The sequence below is a fragment of the Aspergillus aculeatus genome (genome assembly GCF_001890905.1).
Source record: "Aspergillus aculeatus ATCC 16872 unplaced genomic scaffold ASPACscaffold_3, whole genome shotgun sequence".
Lineage (NCBI taxonomy): Eukaryota > Fungi > Ascomycota > Eurotiomycetes > Eurotiales > Aspergillaceae > Aspergillus > Aspergillus aculeatus.
This window is the reverse complement of record NW_017962978.1, coordinates 1432244-1448217: the sequence shown is the minus strand read 5'-3', so window position 1 is coordinate 1448217 and position 15974 is coordinate 1432244. Positions and strand designations below refer to the sequence as shown.

Genomic DNA, 15974 nt, shown 5'->3' with positions numbered 1-15974 from the left:
GATAATAATAAAATGATAATAATCACAGTCACACACTGCCTAAAATTCAACGGTGAGACTTTCTCCTTCCCCCCCCTCCCCAAAAAAGAGATTGGCTGTTCTCCCCCTTCGAGGTCTTTCCCCAAAGATCAAAAACAGAAAAATAAAATCAAGCAAAGGAAAAAAAAAACAAAAAATTAATCACCACCAAAGGAAAAGAGTCCACTTACCCAAGCTAAACTTTGCTAACGAACGGTCCTCCCTCTCCCTGGCTCCTCCCCTGCAACCTTCGCTCGTCCGTGGTGTCTCGCCCGTCCGTCCATCCAAGCACCACGCCTCGTTCCAGTTCCCCCGAGGCCCTTCTTATTTCGCCTCTCCCCCTCTCATTGCTGGTATTTATTCCTCTTTTTCTCTTGCACGGCCCCAGACCTTCCCAAGAGATTTTCCTGTTCATCTGCCCAGCAGTGCTGTGTGGCTTCATATATTTCCTTTCCTCCTCCTCCTCCCCTCACCTGTTTCATCTATAATACTCTTCCTCCACCTCTCAGCTAGCTGAGCTATTCCTGATTTCCTCGAGATCAATTGATACCCCCTTATACCTGTATAAACCATAGATTCTGGTTCAATCAATCAATCAATATGTCGGTCGAGCAAAACCCTACCTTGGAAAAGGACATCGGTCCCGAGACCGAGAGCAACGGAACTGCTCCCCTCAGGCACGAGTTGACTGAGGAGCAGACGGCTAGAGCTGCTGCGCGCTTCGGCTATGGTCCGATGGCTCACGTCAATACCGCCGAGGCCAACTTGCGTCCCTTCGGAGGAGAGTTCCAGCCTGGTCTGTACAAGTCGGTCGAAGGTCGCAAGTTCGCCAACCCGGCTCCTCTGGGTCTCTGCGCTTTCGCCCTCACCACTTTCGTCCTGAGCGCGATCAACATGGGAACCCGGGGCATCTCCGCGCCCAACATCGTCGTCGGCCTGGCTTTTGGATATGGTGGTCTCGTTCAGCTGCTTGCTGGCATGTGGTATGTTGCAATCTCTTGTCGTCTCATCCTTAATCGTCCTCGCTCACACTGCATTCAGGGAGATGGCGGTTGGAAACACTTTCGGTGCCACTGCTCTGTCTTCTTATGGCGGATTCTGGATCTCCTTCGCGATCATTTTGACTCCCGGTGGATTCGATATCGAGTCTGCGATTGAATCGGCTGGCGGTGCTACGATGTTCTATAACTCGATGGGTCTCTTCCTCATGGTAAGTGCCGCAGAAAACCCGTCGCAAACCGCAAACCGCAAACCTCGTGCTGACTGCTGTTCCACAGGGCTGGTTCATCTTCACTACCATCATGCTGTTCTGCACCCTGCGCTCGACCGTTGCTTTCTTCCTGCTGTTCTTCTTCCTGGACTTGACCTTCTTGCTCCTGGGTATTGGATACTTGCAGCGCACCGATACCAACGAGGTCAACACCCCTGTCATCAAGGCTGGTGGCTTCTTCGGCTTCCTGGCTGCTTTCGCTGCTTGGTACAACGCCCTGGCGGGTATTGCCGACAGCAGCAACAGCTTCTTTATCATCCCTGTCGCCCACTTCCCGTGGTCTCCGACCGCTCGTTCTCGCCAGAAGACTGCTCGCGAGACGGTCTAAGGGGTGCAGCACTCGTATAGTCCCAGGCCCTGCAAGCGGCTTTGCTATGTTCCGATGAACATGCCATTGTTATAATTCTGATACCCATTCATGTAGGACCGTCCTGTTTAGCGAGTGGTTCGCAGTGTCGGCCTTCGCACGGGGTTGTTGTCCGGTATATTAATTGTTTTTTGTCACTGTTGTTGATTCCAACTGGATATGGAAATAACCGATCGGGTAATAATGAGGCAGTCCGCTGTCGTGGACGATGATTTGGAGTTTTGTTTTTGATATGCACAGTTGCTCAATGAATGATTCGAATGACTATTATGGAAGTGATTTTAGCAAGTAGTTGAATTGGTGTAGGTTGTCTGACTTACTGCAGCAAGCATTACCTGCAGTCATCCGTACCATGATCATGCGTGTCAGCAAGTCTGCTTGCGGCATGATGACATTCAACATACGCTCGACTCGGCGAAATATCATAGATCGAGCTTGCGGGTAGGTTGTTGAAAGTGTTGTCCGGCAATCTGAATGATCAATCATCTCAACACCAAGACAGGTGATGTACCCTCGTCGTGGCGTAGCAGCCAAATCCCGGTTCGTTGTTCGTCGACTCGACGAGTGGGCGGAGCACTGCGGTGACAGGTGATAGTTCGGGCGATCACCGCGCAGGCCGGGCCGAGCCTCCACTAAGCTTAAGCTTTCTGGCATGACTATGCCTGCCTGCCTGCCTGCTTCAAGCGGCCCCATCCAGCCTCCAGACAGCAACTGCACGAGTAAAGCCCAGTCGGTAGCTTGTGAACCGGTTGGTCAGTCAGTCGGTCGGTCAGCCGGTCAATTCGTTGAATAATCAGTCCAGTCCGATTCGGCCGTAACCACCGCCCCCTATACTTTCACTAGGACCGCCACGAGAAAGGTAGATAGGTAGCGAAGTCTAGAGGAACAACAACGACAGCGAGCTTGGACGAAAAAGAAGCCCTGATAAAGCTGGAGCCAAGACCATCGAGCAAGGACCAACGGCGACCTCATTGTAGTGGTGGAGGGTAGGCCCACAGATGTAGCGTAGCAATCGAGTGATAACCGATAAGTAGGAAGAAGTAGACCTAAGTGAGGTGGGTAGGAAAGGCCGTCCGTGCCGATCGTCCTGTCTTTCTTGATACTGTATTAGGGGACGTAGTCAGTAAGCTGGAGGTTAGTTGTTTTGTATAGCAGATGTATAGCAAGAGTGAGTGAGCAAACGACCACAACAACAGCAGCTGGATCTGGAGTTGAGCTGTAGTAGCTGTAGTAGCTGAGTATCAGCGGTAAGAACCATGAAGAACCCAGTTTGTAAGAGAACGAAGAAGGAAAAAAAAGAGAGAAAGAAATAGAACCACTCGACCCCCGAAGGACGGGGCGCCTGGGGGAGAGGGCGGCATAATAATACCTCACTCAGTCAATCAATAATTCTTTCTTTCTCTACTTTGCGAAAAAAGGATTCTCGGAGCAAGGTCGGAGATCGGGCGGGATTCGGTCGGGCGGAGGAAAATCGGGGAGACCTCGAAACTTGACAGGCCCAGCGGCGCCCGCCCCGTGTGGTGTGCCGCCGCTGCCCTGCAACTAGTCCACCTCAAGTCCGGCCTGGCGCCGCGCCCGCTCGTTTCTTCAAAGACTACTCCGTACCTTACCCTACTAGGTAGAATACTTAGAGGCACTTCTCTAGTCGGAAGTTATCGGAGGGAGATGAGAGAAGGCTTCGTTTTTTCTTTGCTTTTTGTGGTTCGGAAATTGGTTGAGCATGATTCTGCTGGGAATGCGTTTATCTTCCAAGACCTTCTGGGCTCTGGTTTTTGAGGTTATTTTGTGCTGAAGATTGGGCTGTGACTTGGCCTAGTCCTCGAACAACATGTGGGTGAGGGATTTTCCCCTCTTCCTTCTAGCCTCAAAGAGGTGGATGGGTGCTGCAGGGCTTTGCTCGGCGCTGCTGCGGATTGAGTTGGTTCTTGGCTGGTTTCACTGCCAATCAATCTGGGTTGCATCAATCGATGGAAGGAAACACGGATGAACTGGTGGTATGATCCGGAATAATATTATAAACAGACATTATGCTAGCAAAGGGGGGTATGGCACAACCAAATAAATCACGACCCTGAACCATATATACCATGTCTCATCTCATTAGTATATCATACATAGAACATGTGCATATGAAACCGACATGCTGTGAAGCCCCTATATATAAACATAAGTATCAACCCCCAGAAGAAGAAAGGCCCCTTATATACACTCCGGCGATACGACCGGCATGGTGTGGAGCTCTTCCCACAACTCCCGTAGCGGCTGGAGATAGGACCGATCCACGTAGAAAAATCCCAGCAGAAGTGCGCGGAGCTCCTGCCACGATTGAATTCCTTCTTGCCTCAGCACGATTGCGAGCTCATTCACAAAGAAGGCTCGATCCGGCAGCAGGCCGGAGCTGGTGGCCCCGATGAATAAAATCCAGATCAAGACGTCGCGACACAGCTCGAAATAACCGGCTTTCATCGTCGTCTCTAATGCCAGGCGAAGGTTGATGATTGGCTTGGGGAAGACCGGTGCGACCACCGGGTAGAAATTCCAGATGACGTTGTTGTGGAATAGCAAGCAAGCCAGTCGAACGCAGCCCTCGATGGTGGCATCACCCTTGACTTCGCCGGTACCGGTGAAGCGATCCGTATGAAGGGCGTATTCAACGTGGAGCACTTCGGTGTTGAAGTAGTCCTCGGTCTCCTCGTCGAAGTCTTGGTAGCTCGGCCCGCTCTTGATCCATTCGCAGTACCAGGTCAGCTCAACCAGGTCCCATATGATCTTAGACATGGCACCGCCGAAGATGCCGGGTATCTCAATTAATTGTATCAAGCGCGAGGCGGTAAGCTCAAGATCTTTGCTTGGAGGCTGGAGCGCTAAATGCAGAGGACGGGCGTAACGAATGAAAGGAAATATAGGCTTGGTGGAAGCCATGCATGCGACTCGAATATCCGTCCTATGTCAAGTCAGAACACATGCGGACAAAACATTGGTGCGGTGGAACTGACCATGTAATCTGGAATCGAACATCAGGTGGCACGTCTGCGAAGGTGTTCCGCATACCGACCATCTGCCGCAACCCGGCAAGGTGGATCTTCAGGTAATCAGCATTGCCGGAAGCAATCTAATCTGTTAGCATCGGCCTGGTTGGACATCGGAAGAAGGCACATACCTCAATGGTTAGAAGAATAGAGACGGCTGCGATCAATTCGTCACTGGACGCTTTGATCGGGTCAGAAAGTCCTTCGTTGACCAGGCGAATTGTTTCACCTCGATGATGGAAGGTATCGAGAAGTAGCGCACTGGATCGCCGCTCATTCGGGTCTCTTAAGGGCAGTTCTCCTTGCTCCAGAGCAGTATTAGATGCTGCGACACATATGCAAGCATGCAACGAAGCTGGGTCCTGCTGGACTAACGCAGCCCAGTGAGCCCTCAGCTTTGGCCCATACCGGCGTTGCAGCGGATATGATATCTGCGTCAACTCAAAGACTGCGACGGCACAATTAGGTTCATGCACACCAAAACAGCGGTCAATTACACTTACAGTGTTGGAGGTGCCCCGACATACGGTCCGTTAACACCGTATGCGAGGTATTGAAGGGATCGCTGCCTCCCTGACCCACCAGAGCCCACGGAGATGCCACCTGCACAGGCGAAAGCTCGTTCGAGGTTGGTGCGTCAATGCTGTAACTGTTCACGGCTGCCGCTGATACAACCGAGTAACTGCTCGCCTCCGTGACCACCAACGCATTTTGCGGTTCCTCTCGATGTCGCTGTTCGGGTGATGATGAAGCGGATGAAGAGGAGGATGGGGGTGGCGACTCAGAGGTGATTCGAGCCCCAAAAGAGGACTCGGTAACGATTTGCTTAGGTGAAAGGTTCGTGGGAGAGGCCGAGGTTGCTGCCGCCGCCGCCGAGCTGGAGGCCGTTGTCTCTACCGGTTGAAAAGCCAGGTGCTTCCAGGTCTTGCTCTTGTACCGCTTGGTATTTTCCAGTCGCTTCTTGCGATTATGCTCGGACATCACATGAGAACGAATGCGCTTGAGAGTCTCTTCCCTGGTGCCTTCCGACACGGACTTAGGGTCGGTATGGACCCAGAACAACGTCGATTTCCCCCCCGAGGCATTGTTGGTCTTGCGCGGTTTGCGCGCCTTGGTCACTCCGTTCTTGTTTGCATCTTGTCGGGTTGAGTCTGCACTTGCGAGGGGTGGCGCGCTGCCTTGGACCGGCGCGGATGGTTGTGGTGGTAATGGCGGCGGATGTTGTAGTTGATGTTGTAGTTGTTGATGCTGTTGTTGCGGTGGTAATGATGAGATCGGGGATGGTGGCAGCGGAGGCGCAGGAACCGGTACTGGACCAGGAATGGGCGTTGCGATCGGATAGGTATATGGATGATGGAGCAGGGAATAAGGATGGTTATTAATAGCAACTGGATGAACGGCGTTTGGTGTCGTCCACGCAGGTGGTTTTCCCAGCAGGGGCAGGACCTGCTCGTGGTCGGTTGCCAGAGAGCGCGCCGTTGGCTGATAGTGAGGGGAATTCTTGGCGTCCATCGCACGCGCGAATTTAATTATATAATTTCACAGATCCAGCTGGTGATCTTCACCGACGCTCAACATTCTAGAACGAGCTGATCGAGACAAGCGGTGGTCAGAGCCTCTCAGGATTAGAGGGGAAGCGTGCAAAGAGTGAGAGAAGAATCCGGGGGGAGGGGGACAGAGGAAGATCAGAAGAGGAGGGAAATGCTGAGTGGTCAGCGCACTGCCCTTATCTGGAAAAGCCCATCTCTTGGTGCTTTAGTTTAGAGAGAGAAACGAGGGGGGAGGAGCTAAAAGGATTGGGGACGAAAAAGGATGACAGGAGAACGTTAGGATGAATGGTTGGGGACTGGTGGTGGGCTAGTCAAGCCGTGGTGGGTGAGAAAGAGAGGGAAGCGTAAAGCGAGAGGGAGTGAGTGAATGAGTGAGTGTAAGCCGGAGAGAATAATGAAAGGAAGAGGGGCTGCAAAGTGGAGGGGATGGCGGATGATGGCTTGCCAGGAAATGAGTCCAGTCCCTAAGAGCATAAGCTAAGCACCAACTGGGTATAATTTTAGAACTGATGGGAAATAAAAAAAATAAAATTAAAGAATCCAGACGAAGAAAAGTTGAGGAGGGAGTTGGAAGGTAGTTCGAATGCTTGGATCCTTGTTTTGACTTCTTTTCCCCTGAACCTGGATTTGTTATGCCGATTCACATGTGTAGTAAGTGATATTCTAGACTCGGGGTTCTTCCGAACCAACTGGTCATTATAGTTTAAGGTGCTCCTTTCCGAGAGACCAAGTGGAAAATCATTCGATTGATTATTGTTCTTGACGAAATGGAATCCAAACAACCCATAGGCGAGACGAGAGGAGACGAGACGGGAGGAAGATACGGAGACGCGCAACTAACAGCCGTGAAAGATTGAGGATTGATTTACTTTGTCCCACGCCTGCATCCACGGGTCCCTCTTGTACACAGGGGGGTTTTTCCGCCGCTGTCTGGTTGGACCAAGTCGAGGCGCAGTACGAAGTACTGTATGTAGTGTAGTACTGGTAGTAGTATGGTAAGGTGTGTGCACCCATCGCTGCACCTAATTAATGCTGCTGCTGCTGCTGCTGCTGCTGCTCCTCCTCCTCCGACTCATGACAATACGAACTTGATCAGGATTAGTATTCTCAACCGAAGGCTGTATTCGTCCTTCGCAGACAAAGGGAAAGACACGAGGCCCAGCCCAGATCTCGGATGCTGTTGCTGCCGGAGCCCGAGTGGAGCAGCAACTTAAATTTCGACATCGGATCCCGGAATCGCTGTGGAAGCAGACACTTACTGACTGTTTGTTAATGAGTCAGTAAGGTAAGTATTGTTGTGTATGTACTGACAGTTGAAACAGACAGGGATGATGGCCTGACAGGAATCTACTGAACTGTATGGAGTACATTGATTCCAACAACACCAGATAACAACACCAGATTATCCTCCAGGAAGAGATAGCCGATGTCTCCCCTGCTCTTTCACTGTCTGGCACCTTCAGGACCGGAAGCTAAAATGTCGTGATCAATTGGAGAGGTGGTCATCGGCAATCCAGGTTTGAAATTAACGCTAAGTGAATTGATTTTTCGCTCCCGATCGGATCAGTCCGGAAATTGGTTCTTCCATTTCCGAGCCTCGATCTCCTTGCATGGGCCGCATGTGATCTATCGAGTCTGTCGGCCACAGGGAGGAGGGGGAATACGGTAACCTTGATGCTGAACACGAAGAACGAACATCTCGCACAAAGCTTCTTCACTTTTGGTGCTTCTCGAAGATCTATTGACTCACGGAGCTGTCTCAAGAACAAACCTATTGAGGTGCTACCGACGTCATTCGTGATCACTATTTAGTGGACGAGGTCCTTCGCCAGCTCTCAACAACATTGAACAAATTGAACAAACAATCAAGCATAGTCCACCTTGCGACAGGCTAAAATCTAGCCAAGACAAGTTTGATCCACCGACCATTCCGATTGACCGCAACGGGCTGAACATGTCAATCAAAGTCCCCAGTATTATTTCTTGCCATGCCGGAGACCTCCGTCATTGACCTAGGGAAAGCATAAGTAGCTGCTTGAGCACAACAGTTATGTCACGCGCGGAAAAAAAAAACAAAACAATCCGACTTCACTGACTCCTCCACCCTCAACAATCTGCACGCGATAAGCTGTTTTCAAGGCACCAAACTCGGCCTTATTCGACCACTGTCTACCTCACTACGACCCTGCACCTCGCTTCTGGCTGTCTTGCAGCGATCGTCGATCGCAGAGGCCTAAGAACTTTCCCGCCGCAGACACTAGGACGGAATAGTTAGACTAGGTGCTCCATATCGACGGACTTTACAGCACACACAAACGCATGTCAGCCTTGGTTTACGGTGATGGTTGCCCTACTCCCTTGGGGTTTTGAGTAGACTAAGCTTGACCGCAAGATCGCACGTCCTCGCCGGAGGTAAAGTGGGTGGTGAGCTGAACGAACAACTCCTATAGTCGTATCCCCTCCGCTCCATTCGTCTTCCATGCTTTAAACCATCGCTCTTCGCTTATCCACAACAAACCCCGTAGCTACAGTACTACACCGACACCGTCTCGTACAGGAGTCTCATAATAATGAAGCTGCCCGACGATGTAATCTATCCCATACACGCCTCAACCCACAGGAATCATCCATGTCTCTCATTGACCACGGAAATACGGATTAGCTAACGGAGCTGAGCACGGAGTAACTATACTTCCTGTCCAAGTCGAAAAGAGGCCTTGCTATGAAACTTCCCTCCAATTGTTCTCTCGTGCGCTCGGTGTAGAAATATGCAACCCTATAATCAATTGTTCCAGATATATTCATGCTACCGATTCTCACTGAATGGAGACAAGCGCTCCGAGTTCGAAGTTCGTCTCCTCAACTCAGCACGGAGTATAACCTACTTTCATCGACACGCATACATAGCACGTAAGACTTATGTAGATAATAGCCCGTTAGGAGTAAGAGACTCCTCCGCTGTGGGTCGCCAGATTTTTTTTCACCTCTAACTCTGCCATCTATTTTCTTCAGGGTTATTTTCCTGTTTTTCTATGGGTAGACTTGCAGAAACGAAAGGACGGAGAAGAGAAGACAACTTCCTCCGTTCCTCCCGTTTCCAACCCAGGTAGTGTGTTCTTCCAGAGCCGAGAATCAACCCTACAACATCTGGAACCCAATCCTCCATTCTCTTACATACTCAGAGACTCGTAGTAAATAATCCAAAATACTCCCGATTTTCTTCCCGAGCGGAACGAGCCGATTCTGGCTGGGACGGCCGGTCCACAATTACGGAGTTTTTCTCTACTCTCTCTCTCCGTAGAGTCGAATCAAAATCATCAACCTGAACCTACAGGCTACGAGCTGGGGCTGGGGCTGGGGCTGGGGCTGGGCACCTCCCCTCTCCTCCACTTCTGCATTCTGATTTGATTGCTCCTTCTTTTCTTCTAGCTGGGTCTCCCGGTTCCCCTACTACGTTAGCAGTCCTGACGGTGGTCTAGGCTCAAGGGGGTAATTATGTACGAGCACTACGTATAATTCTTAAGTTGAATGTACTCTGTACGTTGACTCGGCTTACCGGGTGCATGGGTTCCGGATGTATAGCTGTGTATCGGGGAATGGAATTATTCGATGAAGCCTGGATGCTTTGCTTGAGAGGGGTGGATAATACTGAGTATGTCCATTTGTTTGAGTGCTTTCATCTTTGATCTCAGAGTGGCAGTCGCCGCTTATAATACAATCGCAATATACACGTTTGGTTTATATGTTCTCCTGAACGCTAACACTGCTCGGTATAGCTAGGTAGGTATCAATACAGGATCAAATTGAAGCAGTCGCGCCCGCGCTGCAAGCTCACCATGCTCAAGCCCGTACGTACGTAGGGCAGGGGAGTGGAACAGAATGGCAAATGCATCGAAGCAGTCAATAATGACAAGTATTAAGTGAGCCAAGGGGTAATGGGTGGTAAGGTCGACAAGGAACGACACTACCGACACACAAGATAACGATTAGGTCCGCCGTCCGCAAGCAGCAGCGACAGAAATCTTTCTATCTACAAATATTCTCTCCCCCCACCATTCCATATCTACATACCCGGTCGCGGGAAGATGGGGACCGTGTCCAATTGCTCCAATCCACCCATTGTGCCTTGCTGGCCACCAACATGCCACCCCTGGCCGGTTTGTTGGTTCACAAAGGCACTTTGACGGAATGGATTGGTGCTTCCCGTGGGGTTTGGCCGGAGAGGTGCCGCCGCGGGGGGCTGTAGCCCCTGCGATTGCTGGGGTGGTACGGAGGAGCTGCGGGCAAAAGGGTTGGTTCCCGTGCGCTGCGCTTGAAGCGGCGCTGCCTGTTGCACCTGCGCCGGTGGTTGCGCCTGTGCCGGTGCGAACGCCTCAATACCACCGGTGTTAAATTGCGGGTTCGCTGTCGAGAGCCGCCGCGCGAACGGGTTGGTATTCTGGCGGTCAAGTGGGGCGGCCGATCCGGTCGGCGTGCTCATCAACATCGACTGTCTGAACGGGTTGGTGGACTGGGGCTGCAGGAGGTGCGGTTGAGCCCCCGGCGCCAGTTGCTGTTGCGGCTGCTGTTGCTGCGGCGGGAATGCAGTAACATCGTTTTGCGGGATCGGAGCCAGGTTAGGTTGATAACCATAGTTTTGGGGCTGCGTTGAGTAGCCACCAAAGCCGGCCCCAGTGTGGTCGGGCTGGAGAGGCTGTGGAACTTGTGGTTGGTTGAATTGCTGAGTCTGCGAAGTGAATTGAGGCCCAAATGGCGATGACTGTTGGCCAAAAGCCGTCGGTTGTGGTTGTTGCTGCATCTGCTGTTGTAGAAAGCCGGTCTGCTGTGCATAGAATGGCTGCTGCTGTGGTTGAAAGCCTGCTTGTTGAAACTGCATGGCCTGCGGCGGCTGCTGGAACTGTTGCTGTTGGTACGCGTTTTGCTGTGCCATCGGCTGCTGATTTTGCTCGATCGAGTCGAAGAAGTCGATCAAATCTACCGGGTTCGATTTCGCTTGAGCTTGCGGATTGGGCTGTGTCTGTGGCCGAGCCGAAGGAGAGGCTGCGTGGATTACGGCGTGGTCACCGGTGGCATTTTTGGGCACAGAGGATGGTGTTCCAACACTCTTGCCCTGTTTACGAGCAAGGTACTCGCGGCGGCGGAGATTAAAATCGGGGTCGTTCAAATCGTCCTCAAGAAGCCGAGTCAGATCAGTAGAAGCATGCTTCAGCTTAGGGATTTCCAGACGCGTCGCGGATTGGAAATGCCGAGCTACGCCGAGAAATTTGACTACTTCTTCCGTCTGCTGGGTGAATGTTTTATAGATCTCCAGCGCACGTTCACTGTCGGGACGTGACATCTCAAAGTAGTGTTCTAATCGCAGGTCATGTAAGGATTGTGCGATCCAAATGAAAGTAAGAGACACTTACCCAGGACATTTATCGTTCCCTCGTTCATTACCGAGTAAAGGGTCAACAGATCCAACGTGAGCAGACGAAACGCGGTCAATGAGATCTCGTTCTCAACATCGTCCGTTAGAAGCTGAAGCCTGGTCAGTCGTACTTTCACGGTTGCGACAAAAATTATGGGTAACACACGTCACATCTGAGCAACGCTCGGATCTGTCTTTGAACAATCTCTGTTTCTCTCAGAAGGCCTTTCTCAACCGTCAGGCGCTTCATCCGGCCCTGGCCGCTTCGCACGAAGTCGGTCTTGGTGGACTCGAAGGCCTTTGCGCGCGCCAGGAGATACTCGGAATATCTTCGGATGTTATGGCCCTGCGACTGGACTACACCCAAGCCTAAAATTTAGCGACCCTCATATCCCTCTCGTGCACTGAAAGCTGCTCACCTTCCGAAAATCCACTGATTGCCAACTTTTGGGGGTTCTCTGCCATGTACTGCAACGTGGCGTCCAATTGACCCTCCCTGATCATGAGGTGGATCACAATCAGGGCCTTGAAGACGATTGTCCATGTTGAGTCGCGGAGACGGAGCTGCAAGGTCCGGAAAATCTCTGCCACACCTGCTTCGCCTGTATGCGTCGCGACCAGGATATGTTCGATGTACTTGGATTTGGGGGCGGCGAGCTGTCGAAGAGCACGGCCATTAGCATCTGCGCAGATCCCCTTAGGGCAGCCATCATCGTCCCTTGACTAACCTTGACCTTGGTAGCCCCCTTCACCGACTTCTCAAAGTTATGGGACATGTTGAAGTATGGGAGTTGAGTGGTGCGATGGCAGTGGAGCGGAGATAAGAATCAGGGGCGGCACCGTGGCTTCGATGTCGAAATATTGGGGAGGGGGTAGCAGGGACTGGAGTAGTTGGAGGTAGTTATATCGAGTGTCTATAAAGTCGAGTGCCAATTGATCTATCCACGCCAATGCTAAGAATAATCATGATCACTCAAGTAGCCATACTGTGGAACCTTTCTTGAGGATGATGCCTAACGCGGTCTGTCGATGACGAAGTGGGGACGGAAAGGAATCCCAGATGGCAATCGGTACGATCGGGTTGAAGCAAAAACCCTATCGGACTCAAGCCCGGAGAGACAGCGGGGGGTGTGGAATAACTGGAGAGAAAGAATGCAGACAAGCGGGGGGGGAGAAGAGGGGAGAAGAGGGGAGGAAAGGAAGAATCCCGGCTGAAAGTGGAAGAGGGAGCTTTGAGGCCCGTCGGGGATGATGACCGGGCGTTGCGGTGGAGTGGAGCTGCACTTGGTCGCCTTAGGCTGAGAACTGCCTAGTGCGGGTTTGGCTGGTTCGATGTCTTTGACAGTTGACAAACTTGACAAACTTGACAAAGCCTTAAGTAAGTCAACTATGCTTAACTACTGCACGTCACAGCTGCTGCAGCCCTTCGAGAAGGTTTGACAGCTTCCTTATATGAACTTAAAAACATCAAGTACTAGATTCTTACCCAGAATATACTTCTTGTATTCTCAGAGCGGCTTTCAGCCTCAGCCCGCTGAATTGGTCAAAAGTGATAGGTCATTACTGTGCTCGGGTACCGCGACATTTATATAGTTCATTGTCCGTTCTATAATGAAGGGCAAGATGCAGCAAATGAAAGCCTACCTACACTGAAATCCTTCTTCTTTCGTAGATCAAGTAGCCTTCTCTTTTCTTTTTCGGTGTTCCATGCCCTGCTCTAAGGGCTAGTAACACAAAGTGAGCTTTGAGTAAAACATGGTCACACTCAGCAATCGCCTAGGGAGGCCAAAGGTATTCCTCAGGTGACATTTACTCAGTCTACTCCACCAATCTAGATTGCTCTATCTGTCGAGGACTTTGCAGTGAGTCTGACCTCTCATTTGAAGGTGTTGCTTCTATCCCCTTTCGTCTCATACTCCCTGCCCCCCAGTCCCCAACCTTACCCACTCATTGCTCACATTGCACTATCCCTGACCTCTATTGGCTCAGATGCCCTTATCAAGAGGACTGAACTTTACAGCAATGGAGCCTCTGATTAGCTGGGATTCGGAGAAAAGAAAATTTCTTTGTTGTTTGTATCGATTCTGGGATCGGGATATCAACGCTTACAAGGCAGTATTCGACGCCGTCTATCGAGACGATTTGAGAAACGCAGGCTTTAGAGATGGTGCTCCCAAAGAAAGACTTCGCGGCCAATGGCATCACTTGAAGTCAAGAGTACTCCCGGACTGGGTTGACGTCCATCTGTCTCCCTTCGATAAAGATGGACGGTGGGCGCCTTTCATTGCGACCATCCGCAGGACTTTGAGATCCTTAGAAATACGACCCAGGGAGAATACGGTGGATCCCATCGATGCTGCTACTTACGAACGTGCAATGCGCACACTCAGCCGGAGGACGTCGGTGAGTCTAAGCCTCTTTACATGCATGCAATTGGCACTGATATGTGATTCTAGAGTCAGACCCAAGCACAGGACGACACAGACATGGCGGTAGACACTGAGGGAGTGGATGAAGTCGTTGGCGAGTATATCACCCACGAGATCGAGGAGGAACCGGCCGATGTCCTTGTGCATGAGGACAGGACCCTTTGCAAATACGGGGACAAAGAGTGTTTCTGGTGTGTACAGGAGCGCAACATGGAGGTAACTCTGATTTGCAAGACACATGATTCAGGAGAAGTCTAACGAAGAGGCGTTTAGATCACAAATAGACGAGGAAATCCAAGACTCAGAGACGGCATACCGCCAGTACTGTATCGGTGGTCGAATGTCGACTCGCAGGGCATCAACACGAAGAATCTCTTGGTTGCGGGTCTCTTCGATGATTGGGACAGGTACTTCTCACCGAACACAATACGACCAGAGAAATTCGTGGAGTATTTCCGGAAACATGTTCATATAGAGGAGGTTCCATCCCCATTCATCTCGACGTTCAAGTCAATGCTCTCACCCGTGCACCGTGCCATACGGAACAAAGAAGGTGCTCTCATTTCCGTGATTGATACCAAGGGGCTTGACTTTGTGTACTCAGCCAGGAATTTGTTCAGGACACACAAAGTCCGGGTAGGAAACAGCTATTACAACGGCGCTGGGGAGTTTTTGATTTGGGGGAAAGTCCCCTCCTCCAACATAATCTGTTCCTTCAAAGTCAGCACATTGGAACAAATTGCAGACGAGCACAACGATATTGCTGAGATCCTTCAGCTCGACACCATTGCGTTGTATAAGTGTAATCGAAATGCGCTGAAAGCTGCCCTTTCACAGCGAGGGCATTATTCCGATCGCACATCTGGCAACATCATTGGAAAGCTCCTTTCTCTACTTCAAGTTCGATTTGAGTATAGTGATGAAATCGGACGAGGCATGTTCTATTCCTGGCGTCTTCGGAAACCCGACAATCCCGGTGAAGCATTTTACGAGGGTATACGTACAGGATATGGTCATTCGCCTGAGACCCCAATGACTGCAGTTGAACACCAGCATCGGGAGGTCTATGTTATCTCAGACGATGAAGATGACGACGACGACGAATCAGTCACCGAGGCCGGACTCAGTGAGGACGAAGAAAATGAGCGAAGCCTGGCTTCTATCGACGATTTCAGTTATGTCGTCGTTCGGCGTGGCTCCCACGGGTCTCACAGTCATGAACAGACCGAGGCCAATGGCGAAATGATGCACATTGAAACCCAGTGTAGTAGCTACCCTTCTTCTCCAGCTTGCTATGGGGACCAGAATGAGACTCGTCCTTTTCATGGCTCATTCGATCAAGACGACCGACACAGTGCTGCTGACGATGAATCTTACGTGCTGTGCAATTCCGGCATCCTCCGATCGAATACACCTCGCATCGACGAGGAGGAAGAGACCGAAGAAGAAGATGACGACGATGAAGCAACTGTCAAATGGCCAAGACGAAACCGCCGCTCGTACCCAGCCATCGAGACCTGGGACGCATATACCGGTCGGTGGATCGCCCAGCAGGATGAACTCTCTCGTCAGGGGAAAGGGCTCCCACCAAGAGATGTGTCTGGTGCGCGGAGAATGTTTGAAAGTTCCGATGCGGGAAGTTGCGTCGCGCTTGTGTCTGTGGAGTCGGATCTGGTTGCTACAGATTCCGTTATCGCGGCCATGTGCGACAGCATGGAGGAAGACACAGAACCAAGCGTGGTAAGAAACAGAGGTACAGAAAACATTGACTGGCAATACCAGTTTGCTCTGGACAGAGCACGCCAGAGGATGATCCTGGGTTGATGCTACTTGATGGCCTATCTCCGTGTATTCTCGTTATGCTTGTGTAGACTTCGACATATCTCCTGGCAATGGAATGT

The 15974-nt window shown here is 51.2% G+C and overlaps 4 protein-coding genes across 4 annotated transcripts; 2 read left to right on the top strand and 2 right to left on the bottom strand.

The window, feature by feature from the left end:
• Nucleotides 1–618: 618 nt before the first annotated feature.
• ASPACDRAFT_40351 (acetate uptake transporter family protein) lies at nt 619–1616 on the top strand (the record flags this gene model as incomplete). The annotated part of the gene is made up of 3 exons (XM_020200738.1): nt 619–1001; nt 1060–1228; nt 1296–1616. The coding sequence occupies 3 exons, from the start codon at nt 619–621 to the stop codon at nt 1614–1616; spliced, it is 873 nt and encodes a 290-aa protein (XP_020059375.1).
• A 2035-nt stretch (nt 1617–3651) lies between these two features.
• ASPACDRAFT_76104 (uncharacterized protein) lies at nt 3652–6460 on the bottom strand. The gene is made up of 4 exons (XM_020204642.1): nt 5188–6460; nt 4816–5132; nt 4652–4767; nt 3652–4599 (listed from the first exon to the last, which is right to left on the bottom strand). The coding sequence occupies exons 1-4, from the start codon at nt 6194–6196 to the stop codon at nt 3855–3857; spliced, it is 2187 nt and encodes a 728-aa protein (XP_020059374.1). The 5' UTR covers nt 6197–6460; the 3' UTR covers nt 3652–3854.
• A 3424-nt stretch (nt 6461–9884) lies between these two features.
• Nucleotides 9885–12854, bottom strand: ASPACDRAFT_113644 (ENTH domain protein). Its single transcript, XM_020195741.1, has 5 exons — nt 12373–12854; nt 12064–12301; nt 11811–12001; nt 11643–11754; nt 9885–11586 (listed from the first exon to the last, which is right to left on the bottom strand). Exons 1-5 carry the CDS (start codon nt 12418–12420, stop codon nt 10298–10300), a joined length of 1878 nt encoding a protein of 625 aa, XP_020059373.1. The 5' UTR covers nt 12421–12854; the 3' UTR covers nt 9885–10297.
• Nucleotides 12855–13633: 779 nt separating this feature from the next.
• On the top strand, nt 13634–15216 carry ASPACDRAFT_13835 (uncharacterized protein; the record flags this gene model as incomplete). The annotated part of the gene is made up of 3 exons (XM_020197132.1): nt 13634–13984; nt 14149–14289; nt 14347–15216. Coding segments are annotated over 3 exons (1362 nt in total), but the record flags the coding sequence as incomplete, so codon positions are not given.
• Nucleotides 15217–15974: the final 758 nt, after the last annotated feature.

What these genes read in the sequence shown, in the direction of transcription:
- ASPACDRAFT_113644 (XM_020195741.1), bottom strand. Translation starts at nt 12,420, where the DNA reads ATGTCCCATAACTTTGAGAAGTCGGTGAAGGGGGCTACCAAGGTCAAG. An exon ending in AGGGGGCTACCAAGGTCAAG is followed by an intron (nt 12,302 to 12,372) that starts GTTAGTCAAGGG and finishes GCTCTTCGACAG; the next exon opens with CTCGCCGCCCCCAAATCCAA. An exon ending in GGGAACGATAAATGTCCTGG is followed by an intron (nt 11,587 to 11,642) that starts GTAAGTGTCTCT and finishes ACCTGCGATTAG; the next exon opens with AACACTACTTTGAGATGTCA.
- ASPACDRAFT_76104 (XM_020204642.1), bottom strand. Translation starts at nt 6,196, where the DNA reads ATGGACGCCAAGAATTCCCCTCACTATCAGCCAACGGCGCGCTCTCTG. An exon ending in GTCGGGGCACCTCCAACACT is followed by an intron (nt 5,133 to 5,187) that starts GTAAGTGTAATT and finishes GTGCCGTCGCAG; the next exon opens with TCTTTGAGTTGACGCAGATA. An exon ending in GTTCGATTCCAGATTACATG is followed by an intron (nt 4,600 to 4,651) that starts GTCAGTTCCACC and finishes GACTTGACATAG; the next exon opens with GACGGATATTCGAGTCGCAT.